General features: G+C 51.4%; 1 protein-coding gene across 14 annotated transcripts in view; it reads left to right on the top strand.

Annotated features, from left to right (window-relative positions):
* Window positions 1–16,143, top strand: part of TENM4 (teneurin transmembrane protein 4) — a 1,513,397-nt gene that overhangs the window by 1,477,814 nt on the left and 19,440 nt on the right. For all 14 annotated transcript variants that reach the window (XM_077341303.1, XM_077341304.1, XM_077341305.1 and 11 more), the window contains 2 exons: window positions 4,057–4,934; window positions 13,883–14,055. In XM_077341303.1, coding sequence (XP_077197418.1) covers window positions 4,057–4,934; window positions 13,883–14,055 — 1,051 coding nt within the window. The remainder of the gene's footprint in view (window positions 1–4,056; window positions 4,935–13,882; window positions 14,056–16,143) is intronic.

Below are 16,143 nucleotides of genomic sequence, written 5' to 3'. Positions count from 1 at the left end.
CTATGGGTACGAAAAGCGTTCTTCCTGCAACAAACGTCTCTTGTAAATCATAGTCTTCATACTGATGCTTCATGAGAACTTTCAAAATAAAGACACCGGATGCTCCCATCCCTCGACGCTGTTCCCGAAAGTGTTGTGTTCAAAGGGGAATCGCTGTTTTTACTTAGAGTTCTAGTGGAAAGCTTTTGGCCTTCCGCAGGGCCTGCAAAACGGGGCTCTTCCGCCAGGTCTATGGTTGAGCTCTGGCCAAGTGCTAGGAGAAGATCAGATGGGGCTGCCCCCTGGGAAATCTGCTGCCATGCCAGTCTTTGCCATGTCCCACCCCTGTTCTGACCGAGCAGGAATCTCAGGGCTCTCTCAGCCTCACCCACCCCACAGGGTGCCTGTTGTGGGGAGAGGAAGGGAAGGCGAATGGAAGCCGTGTCCCACCCCTCTCCAGCCACCCTGGCTGTCAGGGGGGCAGTTAGATAACGTTCCCCCCCCAATTGATTTTTATATCTTTCTCTAATTTTATGGGTTTTTAATGGGGGTTTTAATTGGGGATTGTACGGTTTGCACTTTATATGTAACCCGCCACAAGCCAGCTAGTCTGGGAGTGGCAGGTAATAAATCTAATAATAATAATAACAACAACAATAACAAATAATAGTCATTTGACCACCCACCATTCATCACAGAACATATAATTACATGGTTTTTTTACACACAGAAAAAAGAGAGAACCTGTCCCAGGCTATCAAAATCTGCATACAGCATAGATTCAAATGAGTAGCCGTGTTGGTCTGAAATAGCACAATAAAATCAGAGTCCAGTAGCACCTTTAAGACCAACAAAGATTTATTCAAGGCGTGAGCTTTCGAGTGGTCTGAGGAAGAGTGCTTGCACTCGAAACCTCACAACTAAATCTTGGTTGGTCTTAAAGGTGCCACTGGACTCTGATTTTATTGTATACAGTATAATATTTATACAATACACAGTAATAAGATATTGAATCAAACGCCAAAACATGTCTCTATTTTAATGATATAAATATCGTATTGATACGTATTGTATAAATATTATACCGTATACAGATTTTGATAGCCTGGACAAGTTCTCTCTTTTTTCTGTCGGTACTTTTATTCAGAGCCGGCTGTTTTTTTTTTTTTTTTCATTTTTAGAGGAATTTTACTATGCATTTTTTATAATGTACCCATCAATTATACAATTTTATATATTTTAAATCTTGTACTGGCTCCCTGATTATGCAGTTTTCTACTCTGAAATGTTTTTTTCTTGCTATCTGTTTCATCTGGCCGCGGTGCTGTATTAAAATAAATTTGGACTTACACCTGCAAACACACGTGCAAGGGGTTACCCTGTTCTTTCTCCTCTTCGGACATTCCCGAGAGCACCTCCTTTTAACAAACGGGTGTTCTTGAAAGGAAAACCTAGTTCCCCAGCCGCAGTTTAAAACCTAAGGCACCCCCTTCCTGTTTCAACAGCCTGCTGGAGAAGGAAGTTGCCAAGAGGTCTCTTTAAAAGAACCCCAAGCGAGGGAATGGTCTTTTCATCATATAAACCTGCTCGGGAAGGCCTCTGCTGTCAGCCCCCCCTCCCCAGGCGACGAGGGACCAGAAGCTATAAAATATTTAGCTGCCGTTGTTGACAAGAAATTGGTTTTAAGAGGTGGAAGGGAAAGAAAAAATCCCCCCCTGTCATTTCTGAACGAGCTGACGTCCTCAATGCTAACTCGAGGCTATGAGTGCCAGGCTCGCCCTGGAGACCGCTGGGAAGGCCGAGAGGGGCATGCATTATTGAAGGGGGAGAACCACAGGCCGCCATGTTTTACCACGGGAAGGGTTAAGGAGGGCCAAGAGCTCTCCCACCCCTTATGCACAAATGAGCCACTGTGGCACTCAGTTGAGTTCACAGAATCACAGAGTTGGAAGGGGCCACAGAGGCCATCTAGTCCAACCCCCTGCTCAGCGCAGGGTCAGCCCTAAGCATCCTAAAGCATCCAAGAAAAGTGTCTTGGACACTATCTAAACCAGGGGTAGTCAAACTGCGGCCCTCCAGATGTCCATGGACTACAATTCCCAGGAGCCCCCTGCCAGCATTCGCTGGCAGGGGGCTCCTGGGAATTGTAGTCCATGGACATCTGGAGGGCCGCAGTTTGACTACCCCTGATCTAAACTTTTAAGGGGGGCAGCAGTGAAACTACTTTGGGCTGTGCAGTGGGGAAGAAGAACTGGGGCTCTGTACTCCGCTTTGCACTCCCCAAAGGAGGCTCAAAGCGGCTTCCAATCGCCTTCCCGTCCTTTCCCCACCACAGGCCTCCCTGTGAGGTAGGTGCGGCTGGGAGAGCTCTGGGAGAACCGTGACTGGCCCAAGGGCACCCAGATGGCCACATGTAGAGGAGGAGTGGTGAATCAAACATAGATTAACTACTACACCAAGCTATTTTGTAGGAACATCCCTCTATATTTTTTAAAAAGAAGACATTTCCGGAAGAAGGGCACAGATGTAGTTTTCCCGTCGCCATTAGCTTTTGAAGTGTAGTGCAGTGGTCCCCAACCTTTCTGAGGTTGGGGACCGGCAGGGCATTTGGGCGCGGCCCGCAGGCCGCACGCGGGCCATGCCCACGCATCGGCTGCGCCCGCGCATTGGGCCGCACCCCCGCACACGGGCGCGGCCCCGATTCCTTCTCCCCGCCCTCCCGCAGTAAGAAGCTTCCCGGGCCGCAAGCTTGCGGCCTGGGAAGTTTTTTACCGCGGGGGTGCGGGGAGAGGGAGCCGCGGCCCGGCGCCATGGCCTTCGCGGCCCGCCACCGGGCCGCGGCCCGCAGGTTGGGGACCACTGGTGTAGTGGTTTTATGTCTGTTTGAAGGAGTTTATTTAATCAGTTTGTTTATTTAATCTCAGAGCGGGAAGGGGCCTTAACGGTCATCTAGCCGAACCCCCCGCCAACCCTGGAACGACTGATATAATGACCCTGACACATAGGTATCCAACCTATATCTTAGAACCTTCAGCAAGGAAGAATTCAGGACTACATGAAAGAGACTGTTGCAAGGTCTATCAATGGCTACTAGAAGAAGAAGAAGAGTTGGTTCTTATATGCCGCTTTTCTCTACCTGAAGGAGTTTCACAGCATCTTACATTCACCTTCCCTTTCCTCTCCCCCACCCAACAGACACCCTGTGAGATGGGTGAGGCTGAGAGAGTCCTGAGATTACTGCTTGGTAACAGTTTTATCAGTGCCATGGCGAGCCCAAGGTCACCCAGCTGGTTGCATGTGGGGGAGCGCAGAATTGAGCCCGGCATGCCAGATTAGAAGTCCGCACTCCTAACCACTACACCAAACTGGCTACTTGCCACAGTGACTAAAAGACACCTCCACATTCAGAGGCAGGATCCCAGGAAACAGCATGATGGGAAGGCCTGGGCCTCAGGGCTCTGCTGTTGGCCTTCCTGAGGAACTGGTTAGCCCCTGTGTGAGACGGGAGGCTGGACTAGGTGGACCATTGGTCTGACCCAGATTTCTTTGGGGCCAGGGACCACTAGCCTGTGGTATTGGCTGAGCACGAGGCTCATGTGGGGACGTCTTTGGAGAGGTGGTTGCGTAGGTAGTTGCAGGCATACAACTGTTGCCCCTTCCTTCTTTGGATCTCTGGACAGGATGCTGAGGGAGAAGGACACAATTCCCACCATAGCCACCGAGCATACCAAGAGAGACACATCGGGAGTCCCTCTTCTCTCTGTCTCTAAGTGCGCTTGTGAGCACATGACACTGTGGCTCTTCCTGTTCCTTATTGGCAGCAGTCTGCAGCTGACTGCTGCCATTGCAAGCCCAGGGCTAGATAGATAGGAGCTGTTCCTCCAGCTCTGGCTGTCCTCTGACTATGGCCTTTCCCTTAGTCCTGTCTAAGTTACTTGGATGATAAACTCATTGGGGAAAGGCAGTACCTGTTCTGCATTCTGCAAGACATTATCATTGCTAAAAAAGCACTGTCATCATGTAACAACAGGGGTGGTAGTTACTATCAATAATTTCTCCTTCTCCCCATATGACTAGGTCCGTCTAGAGTGGCCTACAGACCTGGCGGTCAGCCCCATGGACAATTCCCTGTACGTTCTTGACAACAACGTCGTCTTGCAAATCTCCGAAAACCACCAGGTGCGCATCGTGGCAGGAAGGCCAATGCACTGCCAGGTCCCAGGGATCGATCACTTCCTCCTCAGCAAGGTGGCCATTCACGCCACCCTGGAATCTGCCACGGCCCTGGCCGTCTCCCACAACGGCGTCCTGTACATCACAGAGACCGACGAGAAGAAGATCAACCGCATCAGGCAGGTCACCACCAGCGGGGAGATCTCGCTTGTGGCCGGAGCCCCGAGCGGCTGCGATTGCAAGAACGACGCCAACTGCGATTGCTTTTCCGGGGACGACGGCTACGCCAAGGACGCCAAGCTCAACGCCCCGTCCTCCCTTGCAGTGTGCGCGGACGGGGAATTGTACGTGGCCGATCTCGGGAACATCCGGATCCGCTTCATCCGGAAGAACAAGCCGTTTCTGAACACCCAGAATTTGTACGAGCTGTCCTCCCCCATCGATCAGGAGCTCTACCTCTTTGACACCAGCGGCAAGCACCTGTTCACGCAGAGTCTCACTACGGGGGACTACCTTTACAACTTCACCTACACCGGAGACGGGGACATAACCCTGATTACCGACAACAACGGTAACCTGGTCAATCTGCGGAGAGATTCGACAGGGATGCCTCTCTGGCTGGTCGTGCCGGATGGCCAGGTCTACTGGCTAACGATGGGCACCAACAGCGCCCTTAAAAGCGTGACGGCCCAGGGGCATGAAGTGGCCATGATGACCTATCACAGCAACTCCGGTCTCCTGGCTACGAAGAGCAACGAAAACGGGTGGACAACTTTTTACGAGTGAGTATCTGAACCTAGCCCGAGACTGTATTTTGTTATTCTGGAGCAGGTTTCAGTAGGTGGAATTCACCACTTGGTAAAATCATGTTTGTGGTCTAAATTAAGTTCCAGTATAGACCCTCCTTACCACTGAGAGTCGACTGGACAGACATTCTAATGAAGAAGAAGAGTTGGTTCTTATATGCCCCTTTTCTCTACCCGAAGGCGTCTCAAAGTGGCTTACAGTCGCCTTCCCTTTCCTCTCCCCACTACAGACACCCTGTGAGGTGGGTGAGGCTGAGAGAGCCCTGAGATTACTGAAGAAGAAGAAGAAGAGTTGGTTCTTATATGCCGCTTTTCCCTGCCCAAAGGAGACTCAAAGCGGCTTACAGTTGCCTTCCCTTTCCTCTCCCCACAACAGACACCCTGTGAGGTGGGTGAGGCTGAGAGAGCCCTGATATTCCTGCTCAGTCAGAACAGCTTTATTAGTGCTGTGACCAGCCCAAGGTCACCCAGCTGGCTGCACGTGGGGGAGCGCAGAATCGAACCTAGCATGCCAGATTAGAAGTCCGCACTCCTAACCTCCACACCAAATGTGTCACTGCATGCCAATTCTCAGGCTCCCTGTCCAGACTGAACCCTGGTTCCCTGTTGCCCGTAGTCACTGCGGTAGACTCAGAAGATACCAACAAAAGTTGATAGGGCAGACTTCACTTGGATCAGGAGTGATGTTTTGTGCATTTGCTGTCTTCTTTGAGGGTGGTAGCCATTTCTGAAGCTTCTTGTCTGCAGCTGGACCCTGATTCCTTTTTACCCGTAGCCACCATGGAAGTACAATCAAAGGTCAACAGTCAAGACATTCAGATGGGTTGGGAGAGAGTAATTTTCATGCCTACTGCCTTCCTTGGTTGGGGTAGCCATTTCTCATGCTCCTTCTCCAGACTCTTCTCCAGACTGTTCTACTTCTCCAGGCCCTGATTCCCCATTATGTGTGGTCTTTATGGCAGATACTGAACATAACGTTGAAAATTGAATAGGTCAAGGGGTGGGCTGTTGGCATGCCTCCTGAGTTCCTTGGATACGGTAGCTGTTCCTTAGGCTCCATGTCCAGAATCAGATCCTTATTCCTATTACCCATAGTCAACATGCTAGGTAGGAGAAGAAAACCTGGTTTTTGTACCACACTTTTCTCTACCCAAAGGAGTCTCAAAGCGGCTTCCAATTGCCTTCCCTTCCTCTCCCCACAACAGATCCTCTGTCAGGTAGGTGAGGCTGAGAAAGCCCTGAGAGAACTGTGTCTGGCCCGAGGTCACCCAGCTTGGTACAGGTCAACAGTCCTTACCACTGTCACGGACGTTTGAGATGTGAAAAGATAAAGGGATAGGGGACTGAGATGGCAGCGTGGAGTACAAAACGTACCCAAGTGTAAACATTTTGGAATTTTAAGACCCAACAGGTGTCAGATCAACAAGGGTCAGCTTGCTGAAAATTCACCCTTGAATTCGAGATTGGTCCTCGAATTCATGATTCGTTTTGCTCCTTCACTAGGGATATTTGCTCCCTGGCTAGATACTAACACAGAGAATCCAGTCCAGCGCCATCATTCCTCCAACTCTTGTGCACTGAAAGCACCAACGCTAATTCTAAATTAGTCTGGAGAGGAGACGACTGAGAGGGGATCTGATCACCATCTTCAAATAGTTAAAAGGCTGCCATGTGGAGGATGGAGCAGAGTTGCTCTCGCTTGCCCCGGAGGGACAGACCAGAACTAATGGGATGAAATTAATTCAAAAGAAATTCCGTCTAAACTTCCGGAAGAAGTTTCTGAAAGTTAGAGCAGTTCCTCAGGAGGTGGTGGGTTCTCCATCTTTGGAGATTTTTAAACAGAGGCTGGAGAGCCATCTGCCGGAGAGGCTGATTCTGGGAAGGCTCAAGGGGGAGGTAGATGACAGTGGATGAGCAAGAGGGTTGTGAGTGTCCTGCATAGTGCAAGGGGTTGGACTAGATGACCCAGGAGGTCCCTTCCAACTCTAGGATTCTATAACAGTCTTGTATATTGAGCATCATTTAGCTGCAGAAAATCTGTTGGAAAGGTTTTTTTAAAAAAATAGGGCGAATGGAAGGGCTGGTGCTTCTGGAGCCACTGCCTCCGTTCCACGCCGGTAACGTGACAAACGACAAAGCTGGAGGTTCACAAGCAAACAATTAGGTCTCATAAGCATCCGGTCCCACTCGAATTCCGCACAACGAACCTTAGCCGAATGCCTTTCCATTCGTGGGACCGACAGATGTCCGTGGTTCCCTTTGTCAGGCTGATCATCGCCAGTGACTCCACAGGGACAGGCCCCTCCATCAGACCGGCAACGGGTCTGCTTTGGCGATGGATGAATTCATCGCTGCATGTGGCCAGCTACTTGGCACCTGGCCCCGCACCTCGCCATTCGGCCTTAATTCTAGGGCATTAAGAGAACGTGAGAACAAGAGGCTGCACTGGGAGGCTGCACTGCACAAGAGGCTGCACTGCACTAGGCTCCCTCTAAATCCTTCGGCTGCAAGAGCAGGGCCTAGCCAGCTTAGCCGAAATTAATTGACCGGGGGGAGGATTTGCCTCACTGCAAATACCAGGACACACCTCCCGCTACAGCAGTGCCGTTTGCGTAGCCTGCCTTAGCAAGCTGAATTCTGTAGCCAGGAAGAGCTTCCATGAAGGTTGAAGGGAGAGATGAATAGAGGTGAACCCTCTGCACCACTCCACTTTTACCTGGTGTTGAACTGGAGGGTGCTTTATTTGGGAAAGTTGACTCCCTCCCCTTCCCAAATTTGACTTCTGCAGGGGTTGTGCTCCAGCCTTGTGAAATGTAATCATTCCTTGAAGTCCAGGAGTCTCCTCCTTACAGTCTCCATTCTCAAATTTTTTTACTCATTGAGAAACCCCTGAAACGTTCTTCAGGCTTCAAGAGATCTGAGAACTGGAGCAATAGTGCAGAATAGGGTTGGGAAGCAGAGCTGTGGACACGCCCACCAGAGGCCCCTCCCCTTCCCACCCTCTCCAGGCCCGTCATTGGCCATTGAGGGGGGGGTCGACCTGACCATATATGGTCATTGTTGTTGTTGTTAGGTGCAAAGTCGTGTCCGACCCATCGCGACCCCCTGGACAATGATCCTCCAGGCCTTCCTGTCCTCTACCATTCCCCGGAGTCCATTTAATTTTGCACCGACTGCTTCAGTGACTCCATCCAGCCACCTCATTCTCTGTCGTCCCCTTCTTCTTTTGCCCTCGATCGCTCCCAGCATTAGGCTCTTCTCCAGGGAGTCCTTCCTTCTCATGAGGTGGCCAAAGTATTTGAGTTTCATCTTCAGGATCTGGCCTTCTAAGGAGCAGGCAGGGCTGATATCCTCTAGGACTGACCGGTTTGTTCGCCTTGCAGTCCAAGGGACTCGCAAGAGTCTTCTCCAGCACCAGAGTTCAAAAGCCTCAATTCTTTGACGCTCGGCCTTCCTTATGGTGCAATTTTCGCAGCCATACATTGCAACTGGGAAGACCATAGCCTTGACTAGACGCACTTTTGTTGGCAGGGTGATGTCTCTGCTTTTTAGGATGCTGTCTAGATTTGCCATAGTTTTCCTCCCCAGGAGCAAGCGTCTTTTAATTTCTTTGCTGCAGTCCCCATCTGCAGTGATCTTGGAGCCCAGGAAAATAAAATCTGTCACTATCTCCATTTCTTCCCCATCTATTTGCCAGGAATTGAGAGGGCCGGATGCCATGATCTTTGTTTTCTTGATGTTGAGTTTCAAGCCAACTTTTGCACTCTCCTCCTTCACCCGCATCAACAGGCTCTTTAGTTCCTCTTCACTTTCTGTCATCAGAGTGGTATCATCTGCATATCTGAGGTTGTTGATATTTCCCCCTGCAATCTTGATCCCAATTTGTGACTCCTCTAATCCCGCCTTTCTCATGATGTGCTCCACATACAAGTTAAATAGGCAAGGCGACAGTATACAGCCTTGCCAAACTCCTTTCTCAATTTTGAACCAAAATAAATAAATACGAAAGATTAATTATTTTCCACCAATTCAGGGAACCCTTCTAGGCAGCCCAAGGGTTTCACAAAACCCTGGTTGAGGAAGCCTGAAATCAATCTTTATTTATTTTCTTTCTAATCCACCTTCCTCGCCGAGAGGCAGGGTGGCATACAAATCTCAGCAGTTTAATAGGAGAATAATAAAAACGTACAATAAACTTTGCACTAAGATGAGAGTACAAACTTAGAAAACAGCGGGATCGGAGCAGTACAAGCAGGGTTGCCAGTCTCCTGGCATTATTATTATTATTAGATTTATATCCCGCCATTCCCTTGCGGCTCGTGGCGGGTAACAATATCACAAGTCCCCATTAAAACCCCATAAAAACATTAATAACATTGCCAATATTACCGGCACGGCAAGAACGGCAGATCAACTCCCCCCCCTCCCACTACTAGCGGGTGGAGAGGAGGTCCTGATGATGTTTTGCTTCGGGTCCAGAACCCGAGTCCCCGGGGGAGGCATAGATCTATTATCAGCCCCGGCCTCAACCATAGACCTGGCGGAAGAGCTCCGTCTTGCAGGCCCTGCGGAACGTTGAAAGATCCCGCAGGGCCCGCAGCTCTCCCGGGAGCTCATTCCACCAGGCAGGGGCCAGGACCGAAAAGGCCCTGGCCCTGGTCGAGGCCAGGCATGCTTCCCTAAGGCCGGGGACGACCAATAGATTTTCTCCCGCAGAACGTAAGGCTCTGCGGGGGGCATAGGGCGATAGGCGGTCCCTCAGGTATGTGGGTCCCAACTCGCGTAAAGCCTTGAAGGTTAGAACCAGAACCTTGAACCGGATCTGGGCAGCAATTGGCAACCAGTGCATGACCCCTGATCTCAGGTGGTAGGGATCAGCTCACCTGGAATAAATGGGAAGATGGACTCCATGACAGTCTAGCCCAGGGGTGGTCAAACTGCGGCCCTCCAGAGGTCCATGGACTCCATTCCCATGAGCCCCTGCCAGCGAACGCATGGACATCTGGAGGGCCACAGTTTGACTACCCCTGGTCTAGCCCACCGAAGTCCACCCCCAAACACCTCCAGGTGTTGCCCAACCCAGAGCCAACGACCCTAACTCTGAGGCATGATGTAGGAGCTGCAAAAACTGTAGGACAAAATTTAGAAGACGATGCTGTAAAACCCAGAAAGGCATTCTACAGAGGTGGCCAAAGGGCGGTTCTCCAGACATCCGTGGACTACAATGACCATGAGCACCAGCCAGCATGTGTTGGCAGGGGCTCATGGGTATTGTAGTTCATGGACCTCTGGAGAGCCACACTTTGGCCAACCCTGGCATACTACAAGAGCCAGCTTGGTGTCGTGGTTAAGAGCGATGACCTCCAATCTGGAGAAGATTCCCGGGTCCCCCACAGGCAGCCAGCTGTGTGACCTTGGCCTCGTCACAGTTCTTTCTCAGCCTCACCGCCCTCACAGGGTGTCTGTGGCCGGGAGAGGAAGGGAAGGTAGCTGTCAGCTACTTAGAGACACGTGAGGCTGGCTGGATGAACTTGGGCCAGTCACAGATCCTCTCGGAGCTCTCTCAGCCCCATCTCCCTCACAGGGTGTCTGTTGGTGGGGAGAGGAAAGGAAGGGGATTGTGAGCCATTTGGAGCCTCCTTCGAGTGGTAAAAAGCAGGGTATAAAAACCAACTCTTCTTCACTCCTAATAATGGAGTGCCATCAAGAGACACAAGGCGACCCTACAGTTTGAGCGGTTTCTCAGTGGAACAGGCTTCCTCGGGGGGTGGGGGGTTCTCCATCTTTGGAGATTTTTAAACAGAGGCTGGAGAGTCATCTGACGGAGAGGCTGATCCTGTGAAGGCTCAAGGGGGTGGCAGGTGACAGATGAGCGATTGGGATGTGAGTGTCCTGCAGAGTGCAGGGGGTTGGACTAGATGACCCATGAGGTCCCTTCCAACTCTATGATTCTATGACCCTGTGATGAAGGCCAGAGATAAGCAGAGGTAGTTTGCCCTTGCCTGCCTCTTCATAGCAACCACCGTCTCCTTTGGCGGTCTCACATCCAAATATTAATCACAGTTTTAGCTTCTGAGCACCAAAGAGATTGGGCAAGTCTGGCCCAGTCAAGCAACCGCATACAATGAATACGGCCGCCCACTCCGGATTTGTCCCTTTGCAGAACTGTCCAAGAGCAGCGAAAGAGAGAAGAGAGAGCTTTAGAAGTGGCGGGCAGAGACGATTAATCTCTGTTCGGAAGGCTCCTCTCAAAGAAAGAAGGGCAGACTTTTGCCATTTGTCAGAGATGTCTATCCTGTGATGTATCGCACAAGTCAGCTTGTCCTGATGTTTTGCTTGTTTGTTTGCAAACCGCAAAACCTGGAAAGAATGTGTTTATTGGAGGCAGACTTGCAAGAAGTCACTTCCGAAAGGTCGTGGACAAAACGGAGAGGGGGCAGAGGAGAGCGATGAGAAGGATCCAGGGCCTGGGGACCAAGCCCTGCGAGGAAGGGCTGAGGGGCTTGGGAACGTTCAGCCTGGAGAAGAGGAGGCTGAGAGGGGACAGATGGCTCTCTTGAAGTATTGGAAAGGTTGTTGGTTACAGCAGGGGTAGTCAACCTGTGGTCCTCCAGATGTCCATGGACTACAATTCCCACGAGCCCCTGCCAGCGTTTGCTGGCAGGGGCTCGTGGGAATTGTAGTCCATGGACATCTGGAGGACCACAGGTTGAGTACCCCTGGGTTACAGGATTTTAGACCCTACCTGGCAACCCTAAAGTGAAAAGATAAGCCTTGGATGGGCCAGGAGAGGGTAGATTTTGGTCAGGCTGACCAGTGTGCTTAGCTTAGTCACAGTAGAGGGATCTGTGCCGTAAGCACAGCCCTGTGCCAAAAACGGGCACATATCAAGTTCTGTGCCGAGAACAACTGAACTCTGTGGTTCATGAGAGCTATGCAAACCTAGCCAAATGACACAGTTCTGCATAATTCATTTTGCTTCCACTGGATGCGGAAAAGAACCAAGAACCGTGCGTAGCTTGGCGCATGGAAATCCATGTTTAAGTTCTTCACCCAAGACTCGCAGTCACAAAGCACACACAACTTTACTCCGTGTGTATCCAGCCAGCGTGACTTCTGCATAGGATTGCGGGCTCTAGCTGGGGAAATTTTGAGGTGCAGCCTGGAGCTTTTGAGGTGCAGCCCGAGAAGGGCAGGGTTTGTGAAGGAGAGGGGCTTCAATGGGGTATAATGCCACAGGGCCCACCTCCTGAAGAGTCTGTCTTCTCCAGTGAAACTGATCTCTCCTGCCTGGGGGGCAATTGTAATCCTTGGAGATCTCCAGCCGGTACCTGGAGGGTGCATCAGGTCCCCAAAGCAATCAGGCCCCTTCCCATCTTTTGTGTCCTTGTTCTCATAAAACCTTGGAAGAGTAGGTTCTTATACCCCACTTTTGACTACACAAAGAAGTCCCAACGTGGCTTGTACTCTCCTTCCCTTCCTCTTCCCCCAACAGACACCCTGGGGCTGAGAGAGCTCTGAAAGAACTGCTCTGCAAGAACAGCTCTGAACAAACTGTCGACTGGCCCAAAGTCACCCACCTGGCTGCCTGTGGAGGAGTGGGGAATCAAACCCTGTTCTCCAAATTAAAGAGTTCAGCGCTCTTAACCACAACACCAAGCTGGCTTTGATAGATCTTTCAGATATTGCTTGCATAATCTGATCACTGTCTTTTTCCTTCACTCACACACACACACACACAAGGTTTTGAGATGAGTTAAATTCTGTGAATCGAGATGTGGGATTCTGGGGACGGCCAGTCTTCTGCAAAGCGGAATGAAAGGCCAATGCTGATCTTTAGAAACAGTAAATCAAAGGGAAAGCATAATAAAGAAGGAAGCATCAAAAGAAAGCGGGGTGGGTGGGGGGGAGAAGCACTCCTCTGTGTCACAGAGAAATTTCCACTGCAGGTCTGCATTAAGAGCTTCCTTTTGTAATGTTTTTCTTCCCCCTTGGTAGCAAAGAAGCTTTTGTGTCCGGGCAGGCACATTTTACACCTCATCCGCTGCTAATTAAAAAGAACAGGCTAAAAAAGCACCTTGGTTCCCCTTCCCCCAGTGGCAATCCAGCTCCCACCGAGAGTGACGTTGGAGCAGTTGTTCACGGGTGAGATGCCACCCACCTGCGTGAATGTTGGGCCCAGGGTGCTGCGTCCCTTCGGGATGCTCCAGTGGTTTACGGCAAAACCCTTTTAAAACAGTGAAATGTCATGTCTGTCTCTTTGGAGTACGGGGAGGGTGAGGGCGATTCCAGATCAAACTTGGAGGGGTGGAGGCTTCCGTCTGTCTGCATCACAGGGCAGTTGTGAAGGAAATATTGCTTAGGCCAGGGGTAGTCAAACTGCGGCCCTCCAGATGTCCATGGACTACAATTCCCAGGAGCCCCTGCCAGCGAATGCTGGCAGGGGCTCCTGGGAATTGTAGTCCATGGACATCTGGAGGGCCGCAGTTTGACTACCCCTGGCTTAGGGCATAAAAAATGTCCCAAGAGCCAGCTGGGGGGTAGTGATTAAAGAGCGGCAGACTCCAATCTGGAGAATTGGGCTGGATTCCCCACTTCTCCACATGCCGCCAGCTGGGTGGCTTTGGGCCAGCCCCAGTTCTCTCTGAGCTGTTCTCACAGAACAGTTCTCTCGGAGCTCTCTCAGCTCCAGCTACCTCAGAGGGTGTCCACTGCTGAAAAGGGTTGGGAGCCACTTTGGGACTCCTTCGGGTTGTGAAAAGAAACTGCCTCTTCTTCTGTAGTTGTGAATTTCCTGCGTTCTGCAGGGGGGTTGGACTAGATGACCGCGGAGTTCCCTTCCAGCTCTGTGATTCTCTCATTCTCTCTCACTCTCTCTCTCACCTCTGCCTTTGCAGCTAATGCGCCTTCTCCTTCGTTCCCAGGTACGACAGCTTTGGGCGCCTCACCAACATCACTTTCCCTACGGGCCAGGTGAGCAGCTTCCGGAGCGACACCGACAGCTCGGTCCACGTCCAGGTGGAGACGTCCAGCAAGGACGACGTCACCATCACAACCAACCTGTCGGCTTCGGGAGCCTTCTATACCTTGCTGCAAGGTGAGCGTCCCACCTGTCCCCTGAGCTCCGGCCGGGGGCAGGGCTGGGAAGTAGGGGCTGGACACTCGGTAAGGATAGGCTAGGTTTGGTGCATCCATCCATAGCCCATCCTGGATGCAAAATCATGCGCCTTGATCAGTGCTGGCATCAAACCGCCCTCATCCTCACTGCAGACTCATTTTACAAGCTATTATATTCGGAAAAGACATTTGTAGGATTCGTCAGTGTATCGAAACTTATCTCCCAGGGGTCCACAGGGGCTCTGGAGGGGGTCCCCAGCTTTCCCCTCTTACCAGAAACTAGGGAAACAACCACCTCCATTGTTCCCCCTCCCAAATGTGAATTCTCTCATGGTTCATGCTCCTGCATGCCTAAAAAGGTAAAGGTAAAGGTATCCCCTGTGCAAGCACCATGTCTGACCCTCTAGCGTTTTCATGGCAGACTCAATACGGGGTGGTTTGCCTGTGCCTTCCCCAGTCATTACCGTTTGCCCCCCAGCAAGCAAGCTGGGTCCTCATTTTACCGACCTCGGAAGGAGGGAAGGCTGAGTCAACCTGGAGCCGGCTGCTGGGATCGAACTCCCAGCCTCATGGGCAGACAGCGTCAGACAGCATTTCTGCTGCCTTACCACTCTGCACCACAAGAGGCTCTTCCTGCTTGCCTACTCCGGCCTTAAACAGCCTCCTGTCTCCTCCTCCCTTCAGTCATCCTTGAGCCTGCCTATTAACACAGGTGGTGATGTCACTTCCGGGAGGGAGGAGCACAGCAGGGAGGCGTGGCCATCTGACATCACTTCCAGGGCCCTTCGAAACCTGAAAAAGTATTTCAGGGCCTCCTCGACAGCTAAAAGGTCGACAAACCCTGCTCTGGAGAGACGTCGATGGACCGAGGTGATTTAGCAATGGCTTCCCGTATTCGAGTGACATTTCGGCCCAGCAGCCCCTCCTCTTCCAGCCAAGACATCTCTGCTGCTAATCAGCCCAAGTAGATTTCAGGAACATTAAGCTGTCTGGTGAATGCTGGGCCAAGAGGCTGGCCTCACCTCGGGAGCCTAATTAAGCCACAGAAGCTGTCGTTCGGGGCTCTTGGGGGAATTAATTGATCCAGCCATGATTTACGCATCTGGAGGCGAGAACGCGGGTCTCTAATAATCATCTTCTGGTCGAGTGTCTCAATCTCCAGCGTTCTTCAGTTCGGAAGGCCGCCTCGCCACTAAGCAAATGTATCATCCCTAAATCTGAGATTTGGGGGCAAGATATATTCATTGTGTCCCCATAAATATGAAAGACAAGCAGCAAGCTCTGAAAATTAGAGGACGGTCTTCCATTATTTCTGCGAGCGTTCCACGTAGGCAGAGAACAGAATTGCTGATTAGATAAGGGCTTTGCTGGTGGACCTCTGGATGGTCCTTGGGTTTTGGCCACTGTGTGGCACAGAGTGATGGACTGGATGGGCCACTGGGCTGACCCAACATGGCTTCTCTTATGTTCTTACGTCTCAGGCAGTGTTGCTCTGTCTTCTTGGTGCTTGAGGGGCCACAGTGGGAGGGCTTCTGGAGTTCTGGCCCCTCTGGTGGACCTCCTGATGGTTCTTGGGTTTTGGCCACTGTGTGGCACAGAGTGTTGGACTGGATGGGCCACTGGGCTGATCCAACATGGCTTCACTTATGTTCTTACATCTCAGGCAGTGCTGCTCTGTCTTCTTGGTGCTTGAGGGGCCACAGTGGGAGGGCTTCTGGAGTTCCGGCCCCACTGGTGGACCTCCTGATGGTCCCTGGGTTTTGGCCACTGTGTGGCACAGAGTGATGGACTGGATGGGCCACTGGGCTGATCCAACATGGCTTCACTTATGTTCTTACATCTCAGGCAGTGCTGCTCTGTCTTCTTGGTGCTTGAGGGGCCACAGTGGGAGGGCTTCTGGAGTTCCGGCCCCACTGGTGGACCTCCTGATGGTCCCTGGGTTTTGGCCACTGTGTGGCACAGAGTGATGGACTGGATGGGCCACTGGGCTGATCCAACATGGCTTCTCTTATGTTCTTACGTCTCAGGCAGTGTTGCTCTGTCTTCTTGGTGCTTGAGGGGCCACAGT

The sequence above is a fragment of the Paroedura picta genome, chromosome 6, assembly GCF_049243985.1.
Source record: "Paroedura picta isolate Pp20150507F chromosome 6, Ppicta_v3.0, whole genome shotgun sequence".
Lineage (NCBI taxonomy): Eukaryota > Metazoa > Chordata > Lepidosauria > Squamata > Gekkonidae > Paroedura > Paroedura picta.
This window is presented reverse-complemented; position numbering and strand designations above follow the sequence as displayed.